A 15,042-nucleotide genomic window follows, 5' to 3' on the forward strand; every position below is an offset into this window, starting at 1 on the left:
CTTCAAAATACCCCCAATTTCCTATTTTGGGATTAAGTGATTATTCTTCTCGTTGTCACAGTTTTGACAGGAAAAATAAAGGATCATCCAACAAATTTATTAGTTCGAAGTGGCTAGAGTTACTGAAACACAAAATGACAAGCTAAATTATTAAAACTATAAAATGCTTAGTAATATTGAACAAAAATAATAAGTTAAAACACAAAATACTCTGTTCCAATAATAGTTCAATAATAATATAAGCCTAATTAATCAACATCAACAAATGCATCTTCTGCCTGTTTAGAAAACCCGTCCTTTGGCTTTGTAGGATCATCGCTATGACTAACATATCCATCATTGTGTTTGTCCATGCCATACTTCCATAAAAGTGTTGCGTATTTGTTGCGCAGATAGTCGCTCTGAAGACCAACAGATGGAATTTTGATTTCGTCGCTCAAATATTCAGCATAAGCAGCTACGAACATTCCACAATCACTAAAAATATATATATATATATTAAAAAAGGATTTTAATATAAATAAAATCTAAAAACTAAAAAAAATTTGAACAAAACAAATAGATTCACAAATACTTACAGGCTATCGCTTTTTTGTTGCATAATCTCTTGCGCATATTCAACTGTAAAAGAATGTTGAGGACCTAACAATTCACCTATTTTCTTGTCTTTGTATGCCTCCAAAGATACCAAATCAATTCTATCCGTTTTATCAAAAAAGCCGCTATCATGTAGATAGTTAGGAAGCATTACAGACAACTGATTAATCTCTTCAGGAGGCACTCTTTTCCTTGACCCATAAGATGAGTCATACACACGTATCAACCTTTTCTTCAAAACAACCACAGCCAACACCCAATGAAAAGCTTTGCCACAATTGATAGGAATATAAACCTCATCAACTATATGCCAAGGTAACGAAGTAGGTATCAAAAATCCATTAATAATGTCTTTTATAGACCTTTCATAACCAGCTATAGCTTTACCACGACCAATATGTTGTTGTGTAGTCCGATATTCATCAACAGGTGCACAATAATACCTATTATATACAATGTTGATGTATGACATAAACAAGCAGTTGACCGTAGTGTATCTGTATTGATCCAAGCCTCTTAATTTTGACTTCTTCCGTAGATAGTAAAAAATCACATCTAGATGCTGTTATAAATATAAAACAACACAATATGAAATCTTCACTCTTTGAAAAATAAAAAAAGATTAAATGTAGGTATAAATAAATTTGTAAGTAGATCTTTAAATGATATGAAAGATCTATATATTGTATTATTTAAATAATTTAAATGCATAATGTACCTGATCAGTCCAACAATACATTGGATGTGACATAGTATAAAACCAGTTCTTGTCAACAGGAAATGCGACAACAAAATCCATATAATCAAAGCCAAATTTAAAAGATTTGCCTCTATATTTATCATCATCCTCCTGTAATAAATAATTTTAATTCAAAAATAAAGTATTTAAGAAAATGATTTTATAAAAAAGCATTATTAATAAAAACTTACTTATTGGCGTGTGATTTAAGGAGTCCCTTTTTAATCCAATCTAAATACTCTTGCATTAAATCTTGCGATACAGGAGATGTGATTCGACAATCATCAAATGGAGTATATGGACGGATGTGATCTTCTATTTTGTCCTTGCCCTTATCAGTTGATTCAAACGAATGCTTGGAGACTGCAAAACCTTAGAAGGTACCCTGTTACGCTTAGCAGGAGTTTTTGTATCAACATCACTGACACCAAGCTGGGAGGGTAGCTGACTGTCTGATAACAAATCATCACCCCAGGTAAGCTGTAGAGGAATGACAGCATCCAATGGGTTGACATTCAATGTCATTGCTACATTTTCAGGTGCGAAGGATACCGATGAGGTAGAATCCTGTCATATCAAATAATTAAAAAACACAATATATTTTCAATAACTTATGCAAGTTCAAATATACTAATTTTTTTCAATCAGTTTTTTCAATATGCCAGCAACATGATCTAAAATTAATAATATTTGAAAAAATAAAATATATGTTAGTATTTTAATATATATTATGCAGTTAGCGATACTTAAAAATAAAGTAATAAAGTTAATATAATAATTTATAAAGCAAAATGCATGATTAAAAACATCATATATATTTTAACTGTAAAAAAAATAAAGCAATTGCTGATTTCAACCATTATTCAAAATATAAACTGTTGGAATAATGTATCAACCATCTGAAAAGATACTTAATTGCAAAAAAGAAAAATAAAGTATCAATCAATGTATTAAGTATCAGATTTTTTATTACCTTCATTACATTTTCTGTTTGTTTTTCAACCTCCACTGCAGTTTCAGTAGCATCATCAACAGTAGCAAAATTCATATGCTTTGGTGAAACAGTCGGATGATCAGAGTTATTTTATTAATATGCGTTGTGCAGTCAGTGATACTTAGAAAATAAAGTAATCAATTTCATAAATTAAAGTATATACCAACTACATGATTTAGATCATCATTTCTATTTTATAACTAAACAATTAGTTAATCAATGATACAAAATTGTCATATAAAAAATGATGTATTAGAGTATCAAGCATACAAAAAATACTTTATTAAACTGATGGAATAAAATATCAACCATCTAAGAAGCTATTTAATTGCAAAAAAGAAAAATCAAGCATATAAAAAATACTTTATTAAACTGATGGAATAAAATATCAACCATCTAAGAAGCTATTTAATTGCAAAAAAGAAAAATCAAGCATATAAAAAATACTTTATTAAACTGATGGAATAAAATATCAACCATCTGAAAAGATACTTAATTGAAAAAAAGAAAAATAAAGTATCAATCAATGTATTAAGTATCAAATTTTTATTACCTTCTTACATCTTCTGTTTGTTTTTCAACCTCCACTGCAATTTCAGCAGCAGCATCAACAGTAGCAAAATTCATATGCTTTTGTGAAACAGTCGGATGATCAGAGTTATTCTATTAATATGCGTTGTGCAGTCAGTGATACTTAAAAAATAAAGTAATCAATTTCATAAATTAAAGTATATACCAACTACATGATTTAGATCATCATTTATATTTTATAAATAAATAATTAGTTAATCAATGATACACAATTGTCATATAAAAAGTGATGTATTAGAGTATCAAACATGCAAAAAATACTTTATTAAACTAATGGAAAAAATATCAACCATCTGAAAAGATACTTAATTGCAAAAAAGAAAAATAAAGTATCAACCAATATATTAAGTATCAGATTTTTATTACCTTCGTTACATCTTCTGTTTGTTTATTAAGCTCCACTGCAATTTCAGCAACATCATCAACAGTTGCAAAATTCTTATGCTTTGGTGAAACAGTCTGATGAGCAGAGTTACTCTATTAATGTGCGTTGTACGTTGTGTAGTCAGTGATACTTAAAAAATAAAGTAATCAATCTCATGAATTAAAGTATATACGAAATACATGATTTAGATCATCCTTTATATTTTAAAAGTAAACAATTAGTTAATCAATGATACACAATTATCATATAAAAAATGATGGATTAGAGTATCCAACAGACAAAATAATACTTTATTAAACTTCTAATGCACAAAAATATAAAGGTATCTTCAAATAAATTAAGTATAATGGTTCTTAATTACTTTTGTTACGTCTTCAGAATATACCTTTTGTTTTCCAGCAGCATCAGAATTTTCATCAGCATCGTCTACAGTTGCTTCATTAGATTTACTAGAATTGAATTGTGTACCAACATTTTTTTTTGCCACAGAATCATTCATCATGTGTGGCGATGACACTCCTCCCATATCCTACAATTTTTTTAAATATAAAGTCACTTAAAAACCCAGAAAGAAATAACCAAAATCAAAATAGCACCTTCTCAGATTTGTTTCCTCTCGCAGCAACAACTATCAACAATTCTGAATGGCTACACTTTATTAAAGCCTCAAGAGTTTCAACTTTACTATCAAGATCTCCAAATTTTTGGTCAACCTATAATCAAATTTAACATATAATAAATAGTAACACTAAAACATATAAGAGTTTAAATTGCTTGATTACTCACATAAGACTTCATGAACTTCTTCAAATCATCAGTTTCTGAACTGCCCAAACTTGTTTTTTCATTGAATGAATTTGGAGAAACACCAACACCAGCTACATTCTCAGATCCTTTTTGTTGTGGTTCTGGATTTTGAAATGAATGATCTGGTTGATGATCTGATTCCTTTTGTGCTTTTGAAAATCTTTGTAGATCATACTTATGTGGATGTGCAATCTTTAATCTCTTGCGTTTCGGTGGGGTTGTTCCTACATTAACACCTCTTGATGTTCTCTTTAACAAAACATCTGGAGGTTTGTTGTGAAGTCTTCAAAATCAGAAACCTCCTCCGGATGCACATCATCATTATCTGGAACTGATGAAACAGATTGGTTTGGCGGTACATAATTGATATCTGGTAACTCAAGAGCTGAAATTTCCTCAGGAGTTGCTTGAATGTTAGAACATTCAATCTAAAAAAAACAACAATTAATTAATGACAATAAACATATTAAAGTTGTATTCCATAATAAAACTAACTAATTAAGAATGTTGTATTGAATTAATTACCTCTGAAAAATTGTTTCCATAAAAAACTCAAACTTGGGCTTCAAACCAACAACTTGCCAGTTGCAAATCCTCGGTATACCGTTTCCTTCTTTGACAGCAATATCGGTGTTTATCGTTGAAGCACATTCATAAATCCATATATTAAGTGCATATGGAAAACCATTCAACCGATACAACTTTTTTGAGGGTTTGTACTTTTTTTGAAAGGATTTCATTAACTTTTCAAAAGCTACTATACACCAAGGAAACTGTTGGTAACTACCATCTTCCACCATATAAAAATCTTCAATAGAAATTGGTGTATTATCAGGTTGGGAATACAAAAATGTATGGATAAAATAAAGTATAGCCATCTGAAGGGCATCCTCAATATTTTCCCATTGACCCACCATAAACCAGTCTACCAATCTTTGTTTGTTAACATTATATTTAGTATCAGGAAAATATCTTTCAACTAACCTACTGGTTTTTGAGTCCGGATATGTAAAGTCCTTTACATTATCTTTACAATTCAAACCAGTAACAATTGCAAATTCATTGATGCCAAATTTCAACACATTACCTTTAGCATGACGAATGTGAATCTCTTCATCTAAATTATCATGCTCAATCTCTAACAAGTATAAACACTTAGTAATTTGGCCTTGGTAATTGCATCTAGGTATATTTAGGTATGGTGCAAAAATTGTTTCTTTAAATAAATTCATACCTTCAACCTTGATAGATGATACTAAGTGTTCAACAAAATTTGTGTTGTATATTGGACCAAACTTTAATGCATTAGTTGGAATATGTTTAATTACGTAATTCATATTCTGCAATAAAACAAATATTTTTTTTATCAAATTGTAAAATATATAAAAAGTTTATAAAGTATTGAGCGCATATAAGAATATTAATGTTTTAAATTGTACTAAAAATTGCATAATGTTGATACTAAATATAAATAAACAGGTTAACATGACACTTACAAATACTATTTGAAACTATATATAAACAAAATATTAAATTTAAATATATTTCTTTGATACATTAAATTTCATGTCCAACACATAAAAAGATACTCAAATTCACAATTTAAATTAGATACTTAAATTTTTATATACTTATCAATAATTCATATAAATATGGTACTTAAATAACAGATGTATGACAGTATGATACACATATACTATTATTGGATACCTTAATATATACGAAATATAAGTAAAAATAAAACAAAGAATCCTTCTATCATGAGCACCAAAAAATGATACTTAATAAAATTGATTGAACATACTAACAAATTTATTCAAAAATCATGATAAGATTAAAAAGATACTTAATACAATTCATCTTATACTAAAATATAAATAAACAGGTTAACGTGATACTTATAAAATACTAATTGAAACTATATATATAAACGAAATATTAAATTTAAAATATATTTCTTTGATACATTAAATTTCATGTCCAACACATGAAAATATACTCAAATTCACAATTTAAATTAGATACTTAAATTTTTATACACATATACTATTATTTGATACCTTAATATATACGAAATATAAGTAAAAAGAAAATAAAGAATCATTCTATCAGGTGATATTTACAAAATACTATTTGAATCTATATATAAACGAAAAAATTAAATTTAAATATGTTTATTTGATCCATTAAATTTCATGTCCAACAAATAAAAAGATACTCAAATTCACAATTTAATTTTGATACTTAAATTTTAGTTACAATATATCATCTCATCAGAGCTCCAGCGACAAATACTTATCAAAGGGCATCGTTAACAAACGAGCTATTGTGGTATTTGTGAGAATTCAAATCTACCTTCTGTTTGTACTCTTTGCGTCAATTACGGGTCATTCACAAAATTTAGCTTAATGTTAAGTTCCTCGTAATGGGTGGGGGTTGCAAGATTCTAATTGTGGAGATGATGTGTTTTTGGCAGATTAAATTAGTACAGCACTGTGTTGAAATCACTGAAGGGGAGGAGAGAAGCATTATGTGGGCAATTAAGTGAAATACTATTGGCCAAGGTTTTCCCTAAGAAAAGTTCTTTCTTGTTATGCCTTCATTTTATATCACATTTGCTTTTATTACTTTCTACAATAAGATGTAATTATCTGTAATTGTTTCTGAAAGAGTTTCCAATTGACAATGAAATACTTGATCAATATTGTTTTTTATATCCATGAGAATGAAATCGTAGTTGAAGATATAATACATAAGATTAATGTTGAATTGTTCAAATGGAGGAAATTTCATGACTCATAAGAGTGCTATATAATATGAAGATGCTAAACAAAATAAAACAAATGTTTTTTAGAATGGTTGTAAGACCGTCAATTTATTTGGAATTGAATGTGGGGCAGTAAAGACTAAGCATATCCATAATGTGAATGTCATATAAATGCAAATTTTAAGATGTATATAAAGTCATACAAGATGGATAAGATCATATACGGGCATATTCAATAGAAGGAGTTGCAAGCAATACACACGGAAAATAAGATCAGATGATATAGCTTTATATAGTTAACTAAAAAAAAATTCCATATACAATATAAATTAACAATCAGAATCAACACACTAAATAAACAACTTGAAAATAATGATGTACATGGGAAACAAATTTACATACCGTTTGTAATGTTGGTCGAACAGTAGGAGGTGCCGCTTTTCAACCCCTCTTTTTTAGGGTTTTCGGATCTTTAGATGTAGATGCATCTTTATTTTTTGAAGAATTTTTCTTGATAGAGCTTGATTTTTTCATGACCATGGTTTGATTCAACTATAAAGAACCTAGATCTACATAGAATTTGATTATGAAATCAATAATATACATAAAAAAATTTGAACAATAATCACAGAAAATATAAAAAAAACGGAAAAAAATTGAAAAATAACAATGTGGATGATGACATACCATCACTAAAAATACAAAAAAAACGAGAAAAAATTGAAAAATCATAATAAGGATGATGATATACCTGATTTAGGACTCAAATTCAGAAGAGTATTGATAATAATCCTTACAATAATTCGAATTTCAAATTTGATTCACAAATTTTAATTGAAATCAGTGGGAAAAAATTAGGAGAAGTTTTTTTTTTTCGGAGGGGGGGGGGGGGGGGTAGGCGGAAATCTTGGGAGTAGGTAATTTGGGAAGGTGATTTTTTGGTGGAAAGGTAAATATGCATTGGGAAGGTAAATTCTGATTTACCTTGGTAAGGTAAATATTGCCTTTTTAATATTTTAATGTATAAAATTTAATTAGTATCATTTGGTATAGAAAAAAGGGATTTTTGTAATTAAACACATCAATAGGGAATAAATTAAAGTAGTGTATTTTAGTAATTTTTTCTATTTATTAGGCATCCATAGACATTAAAGCCCACTAAAGCAGATGGTTTTGACGCTGAACTCCTTTGAGGGGAACTTTCATATATAGCCACTAAAAATAGTCTAATTAATCTCCATAGATATAGTTTGATAATTACAATTCATAGCTAAATGTTATAGGGAGGAGAAAGGCGAGCAACACTAGGGGAGAGAGGAGAGAGGCGAGAGAGACGGCAAACCTGGGAGAGAGCTGAATTGTATATGTATATTGGCAAGATAATTGTATATTATACATATGTATTTGTATATATGACAAGCGATATTGGGCAAGAAGGAAGAGAGGCGAGCAAGATTGGGAGAGGGAGGAGATAGGCGAGTGAGAGAGGGCAGAGAGTGAGAGAGAGGTGAATTGTATATGTATATTGGTGAGATAATTGTATTATACATATGTATTTGTATAAAAAAACAAGCGAGATTGGGAGAGAGAGGAGAGAGGCGAGAGAGACTGGGAGGGGAGGAGAGAGGCTAGAGAAAGAAGGCAGAGAGCTGAGCTGTATATGTATATTGATTAGATAATTGTATATTATACATATGTATTTGTATATTCTGGCGAATTATACATATTCAAATGTGGCTAATTATACAACTCAAAGTCAGCCCACATAATTAATGTATAATGTTAGTCGTAAGTGGTAATTATAGCAAACTATAGCTATTATGAGTAATTAAGTAGAATAAATTTGCCTAACCACGTAATTTTTCCTATTTATTATTACACAAAAATTAGCGAACTTAATAAAAAAAAGTTATTTATTACTATAAACACTTCACCTAACAAAATTTAGCCTGCTTCCTCCTCTACCTCTTCTTCTTTTTTTCTAAATAAAATAAACAAAACTCGAAGTGCCACAAATATGAATCGTTTTAATTGAATTATATATCAAAAGACTCGAAGCATCGGGACATTGAATAGTATGATAATTAAGAAACAATCCGAGAAGAACAAACATGGTTAAAGAGTAAGAAAGCTATTCTCTGTATTGGAGCAAAAAATGTAGCAGAGAAACTACTTGAGGGTGTATATATATATATATATATATATGTTTTTGACACATATATACATCATATATACATGACTATACAATATATACAATATCAGTATATTGCATGATTATTTATACAATAGTGATGCATTGCATTATTTATACAATATCGATACATTAAATATATAACAAGTTTTGTTAGAAATTTTTTCTCACATGTATAGAAGAGGTAAGAATTTGCTCCATTACGTTGTTTACATTTTTTAATGTGAGAAATAACTTGAGAAGTCCTGTATATAGTAACATATTCACTACAAAAAACTAATATTATTACCCACAATCTTGCTTCTATTAGCCACAATTTCTCGTGGCTAAACCTTGCAGTATTTTTTCTGTTTAGGCTGTTTTTGATGTAAAAGAAGTATAGCGAATAAAATCAACTTAACTAAACACAAGTTAAGTGACCTAAATATATGGCAAAACATAGCTAAAATTATGTCACTTTAGCCCTCGATCAGTGAGCACAATGAATAAATATAGGCTAATACGTAAATATGTCTTTTAACTTCACCTTATTTTATATTTATGTCTTTAAATTTTGGATGTTCATATGTAGGACCTTTAACATATAAAGTTAAATAAGTAGAGACATAAATCCTACGTGCTGAAGATGTGTGTCTATTTATTCAACTTTATAGGAATTTCAGTACCTACTGCACAACCAAAGTTAAAAAGACATAAAGATAAATATTTAACTTCAAAGGATGGCCTTTTGGGTTCAAAATAAAACAATTAAAATAAGGTCAACGACGTCTATTTAGGTAATTATTTATAGGCTTACGAGCAAGGATCCTCGATTTAATTTCATTTTTAGAGTAATAATTTACCTTAGAAGTTACTCCTAAAACCTTTTTTGTTTGTTACGAACTTATTAAATAAGTAATGTAGGTTATCTTATCAAAATCAACCATCCTTAAAACTTAAAAGATGTTATTCACATCATTACCAAACATAATAATACATTATTCAACTTGGCTTCAAGCTTGCATCTATATTTTATTTTGGGAAAAGGGTTAAAAATGTTCTCAACGTATTTCAAATGGTTCAAATATGCCCTCCTTTCATCTTTTGGTTTAAAAATACCCTTAACGTTTTTATAATGTTTAAAATTGCCCTTTTTAAGCGCCTGCTGAAATGACATGGATCTTCTCTACCCATTTCAAAATAAATGACCTAAAACCCATTTAAAAATCATGTTCCGACAGACCAATGTATTTGGATCGTTTGTTCTCATCAATTCTAGTTCTCTTCTTTCTTCCTTCCTCCTTCAACATTTCTTTAGTTAATTTCAGGAAGAAAAAGGTGGAAGAATTACAATGTTTATTTCTTCTCTACAACAAGATTTGTTTGATTGAACAATCAATGGCTGAACTATAAGCTTCATTACGACTTGAATTTCGATAAATAATGAGCGAAGATTCGGTAGGATTTCTAGGTCTCGTAATATATCGAAGAAGCTATCTTGAAACTTTAGTCGTTTAGAATTCAAATTTCTTCGTTAGAAACTCACTACAAAAATGAAAACAGAGCACTGATAATGCTCAACATTTCTTCGATCTAGAATTCAAGGTAGTCACTTGAAGTTTCAATAATATGTTATTTCAAGTAGAATATAATTATGAGTGATTTACCAAGTAATTACTTTTTGTTGCACAACTCTTAGCGATTCAATTTTAATAAGTATGATTTTGATTGGGAAAACAATAGTGAAAAATTGATGACACCTCGGTAGAAGGAAGGAGTATGCTTTGTGAGATCTGCCTTGCTCCAAACAAAATACAAGTATGGGAGGAAGACGATTCTGGGTGGTTTAATATGTTAACGGGTTCTTGGGTGGCTTTGAAGTTTCGAAGCATAAATGGGTCGGGGTAGTTAGGCTGGACTTAAAAAAATTAGGTGTACCAATAAGATCAAATCATTTATCTAATTAAATGATTAATCATTTGCCATGTCAGCAGGCCGTAAAAAAGGGGCAATTTTAAATCGTATAAAAACATTAAAGATATTTTTAAACCAAAAGGTGGAAGGAGGGCATATTTGAACCACTTGAGATACGTTGAGGACATTTTTAATCATTTTCCCTTTTATTTTTGGGTCTACACAAGTAGACATTTAAATTTGTAATAAAGTTGAACAAATTGACATATGCATCATATGTGGCCAATTTGCTTCCTACACGATCTTCTATGTGTATTATGACGCATAGAACATATATGTATGCTTGTTAATTTTATACAATTTAAGTGTCTATATTTTACACATCCAAATTGTTGAGCATAGGTGACAACTCAGACCAAGTTAAAGAATATGTTTATATTTTGTGTATATATCTTAAGCAGAATAGTCTGGTAGACCCTCGTACTTGTATCGGATTGTATTATGGACTCTTCTACTTAACTTTTTTTTCCATCTGTACCCTCATACTCAATATAACACAATATATTAAACCCCTCTGACCATAGATCATCCTTATGTGTCATTAATATAGATGAGTTGGCAAGAGAGTGTAGTCACACGCCTGCAAAGGCAAATGAACATGATATTTGAAATTTTAACTTTTACTTTTAAATTATTAAAATTATTTTTTTAAAAAAATAAATTTAAAAAGGAAAAAAACTCCATCTTCTTTCCTGCACTACCTCCATCTTCTTCCCTGCACTACCTTTTTTCCAGCCACCCTAACCCCAACCTATTTTTCTTTCTTATCCACACCCTATTGTTATTTATGTTCATTTTTCTTTCACTTCTTTCTTCTTTCCACCACCCATCCCTATTTTTCCCCACCAATCATCACTTTCCCTTTTTCCCCCCTCCCATACCTGAATTTTGCTTTTTCCTTGCTCCTTTTCAACTTCTTTCTTGTTTTTTTTTGTTACCCTAAATTTAAAACAAAATTGGGAAATTCTTTTTGAACATAATAAGCAAAGAAAAATAAAAGATTAGTGAAGTTGTTGATATCTCTTATAAGTAACTTGACCTCTTTTAGTGTCAAAATTATTTTTGTATTTGTAAGCAATTTGGAGTGTGAAATAGTAGTTAGCATTGGATTATGAAAAGTTTAGTTAGATATGGTTGTTAGGTGGCTTGGTTGTAGTTATTGTGGTTGTGAGATGACTTAGGTTGTTGTTACTTTGATCTTGCTGGTAAAAATGGCGATGACGCCGGCAAGAATGGACACCGCCGTCAGAAATGGAGACGACGCAATGGATTCATCGATTTCTCCAGCATCGACGAGATCCTCTACCTTGTTTCGACCAGTTTGTATTGCTATACATGCAAAAAAATTGAAAATGCTATATTGGATTTTACAATTGAATTCTAATGGGTTTTACGATGCCGACTTGTGGTGAAATAGTGAAAATAGAAAGGATTAGAAATGTCAATAATAAATTAAGCGGGGAGTGAAGTAGTTTCATGAATTCATCAGATTGCTAGATTTTGAAAAAATTGAAGAAGAAAAAAATGGGAATATGGAGATGGTGGAGTTTTGACAGTGATGGTGGGTTAGGGAAGGTGGAGGAAATGTATACAAAAATAATTATTTTATTTTATTTGATAAAATAGATTTGTATGAATTTGTCTTTTATTTAATATTTTTACTAATAATTAAAAAATTATTATGAAGAAAATTATGACTTGGTATTAATATATATGACATGGATATAACATGTCATCTAAGTAAGGGAGAGTGAGATATACACATGGTCAGAGGGATTTAAAAATCTCATTTTGGTTAAGTTCATGAGTCGAGATGACAAAAAGTTAAGTAAAAGAGTCCATAATACAATTCGATACAACTACGAGGGTCCATCAGACTATTCTGCCTATATCTTATTAATAAGTTAATTATATGAAATTTCCATTGTATTATTTTTATCCTATCACTAATTTGGCTTTAATTTCACATTCATGTCCTTCTAATTATGTTGTAAAAAACATTGTACTTTTACACGGACTATAAGTAGGAAGAAAGAAAACAAAGAAACATGAATAATGATACCCTTTTGTTCCTTTTTAAATGTCGCAATTTTATTTTTGAAAGTCAAACGATATGAATTGTGATTAATATTTTAAGATTTTTTATTTTTATTATTATCATATTAATGTGAGAAATAATAAAAGAATTAATGTTAGGTGGTCATTTGATAGTTTTTATTTATCCCCACACATAATCCCTCAAAGGCAAAAAATTATTTGCAGTGTTTATCCTAAGGTAAGACATGTGTCTTTTATTCATACATTTGTCTCTTATGATGTGTTTGGTAAGAAGGAAAATGTTTTTCATGAAAAATGTTATCCTAAAAAATAAATAGATTTTTTATTTATTTTCTCATATTTGGTTGGTGAATAGAAAATATTTTTTGGCAATAATTTTTAGTGTTTGATTTATAAAAAAACGAAAATTAAAAATTTTGAAGATGAAAATATTTTTTTTAAAAAAAAAAACTTTATCTTTTTGGGGGTGGATGGTGGGGTCGAGGGTACGGGTGAAAAAACAAAATTTTGAAGTTGAAAATATTTTTCAAAAAAATTTTGGATAGTGGTGGTGGCCGGGAATGGATGGTGTGTGTATGTGGGGGGGGGGGGGAGAGGGGGGAGGTCAAAGATCGCATGAAAAACTAAAATTTTGAAATTGGAAATATTTTTGAAAAACAAATTTAATTTTCTTTTGGAGTGGGTGGGGGGGATGATCGGGGTTTGGGGGAGGGCAATGACAAAATACAAAATTTTGAAATTGAAAATACTTTTTAGAAATTGATATTTTTCAAAAAAAAATGTAATTTGAAGTTGGATGAGAGCTTTGGAAAATGTTTTATTTAACTTTTGAAGAGAAGTCATTTCCCTTAATTTTTCAGGAAAATGAGTTGATTTTGAAAATATTTTCCAAAATTTATGTCCTAACCAAACATGAGAAAATTGGAAAATATTTTCCATACACACTCCATACACACCATTAATCACGGTGAAGTAAAGCCACATGTATAGAAGATAATTACCAAGTCTATTTTCTAATTACCAAGTCTAAAGAAGTAAATCCTCAACCTCGCGCTAATCAGAACGATCCTCGGCTATCAAGAACGGAAAGAGTTCATTAAATGGAGTCATGATACTCATATTGATATGATTTGAAATCAGGGCTAAATTGTCACGCTCAGAGCCTACATCTTTGGCGGGACTGACACTTGAGAACCATTTCTGGCCCCCAAGCAAACCCTTGGCCTGACTAGACTCTCAAGAGAAGGCTCTAAGCATTATTATAATTATCAAATGCACTTATCAAACAATTGTCTCAATTTAAATTCTGAACGTTTAAGGATAAAACATTCAACTAGCCATAAATGACAACTCAAGTCTTAACATACGAAATAACAATGTAAGACAACTAAACTATTAACTGTCTGTGAAGCCTCTAAACAAGGAGGGATGTCGGATAAGACCCCCGATCATCTGAACAACTAAAGTACTAAAGCAATGTAAAAGGAGTCTTTCGAATGTAAGGAGGCTCACCAACTGGCTCTGAGTGCTCAACTTGGTCAACGATGCGCTCGATGCTGATCCTGGTTACCTGTATCTGCATCATAAAACGATGCAGGAAAAATGACGTCATTACATTGAATGTACGAATATTTGAGGGGAATGTTAAACAAGACATAAACTTGAAAAGAATCTAAAAATAACACTTACCTTGGTTTTACTCAACGAAAATGCGAAGTAAAACGATAATAATGGTACAATTATACAAAACATTTAAAACAGTAGTAGCAAGTCAATTTGTTAAAGAAATGCAGTAACAACTCCGTTTATATGTAAAATAATATAATACTGTGGCAGTTTCTCCAATCGAAAACCACCACTATGAGCCTAAATAATGATATAACGTCTTGCCCACGCTACGAGAATTGTCCTATACTTTCGATCATATAGAATGTCTTAACAAGTGGACCCTCTAGTCAAT

The 15,042-nt window shown here is 30.0% G+C and overlaps 1 protein-coding gene across 1 annotated transcript; it reads right to left on the reverse strand.

Annotated features, from left to right (window-relative positions):
* Positions 1 to 248: 248 nt before the first annotated feature.
* On the reverse strand, positions 249 to 14,694 carry LOC138337702 (uncharacterized). The gene is made up of 14 exons (XM_069287960.1): positions 14,595 to 14,694; positions 12,217 to 12,353; positions 4,639 to 5,453; positions 4,413 to 4,541; positions 4,093 to 4,273; positions 3,903 to 4,019; positions 3,692 to 3,835; positions 3,288 to 3,398; positions 2,892 to 2,993; positions 2,310 to 2,387; positions 1,709 to 1,903; positions 1,316 to 1,447; positions 579 to 1,159; positions 249 to 477 (listed from the first exon to the last, which is right to left on the reverse strand). Exons 1-14 carry the CDS (start codon positions 14,692 to 14,694, stop codon positions 249 to 251), a joined length of 3,051 nt encoding a protein of 1,016 aa, XP_069144061.1.
* Positions 14,695 to 15,042: the final 348 nt, after the last annotated feature.

This window comes from Solanum lycopersicum, chromosome 8 (genome assembly GCF_036512215.1).
Source record: "Solanum lycopersicum chromosome 8, SLM_r2.1".
Classification (NCBI taxonomy): domain Eukaryota; kingdom Viridiplantae; phylum Streptophyta; class Magnoliopsida; order Solanales; family Solanaceae; genus Solanum; species Solanum lycopersicum.

Bases quoted from the DNA above. Each gene is read 5' to 3' on its own strand.
- LOC138337702 (XM_069287960.1), bottom strand. From the start codon at position 14,694: ATGACGTCATTTTTCCTGCATCGTTTTATGATGCAGATACAGGTAACC. The intron at 2,994-3,287 runs GTAATAAAAATC...GCATATTAATAG, and splicing joins AAACAGAAGATGTAACGAAG to AATAACTCTGATCATCCGAC. The intron at 1,904-2,309 runs GTAATAAAAAAT...TTGATATGACAG, and splicing joins AAACAGAAAATGTAATGAAG to GATTCTACCTCATCGGTATC.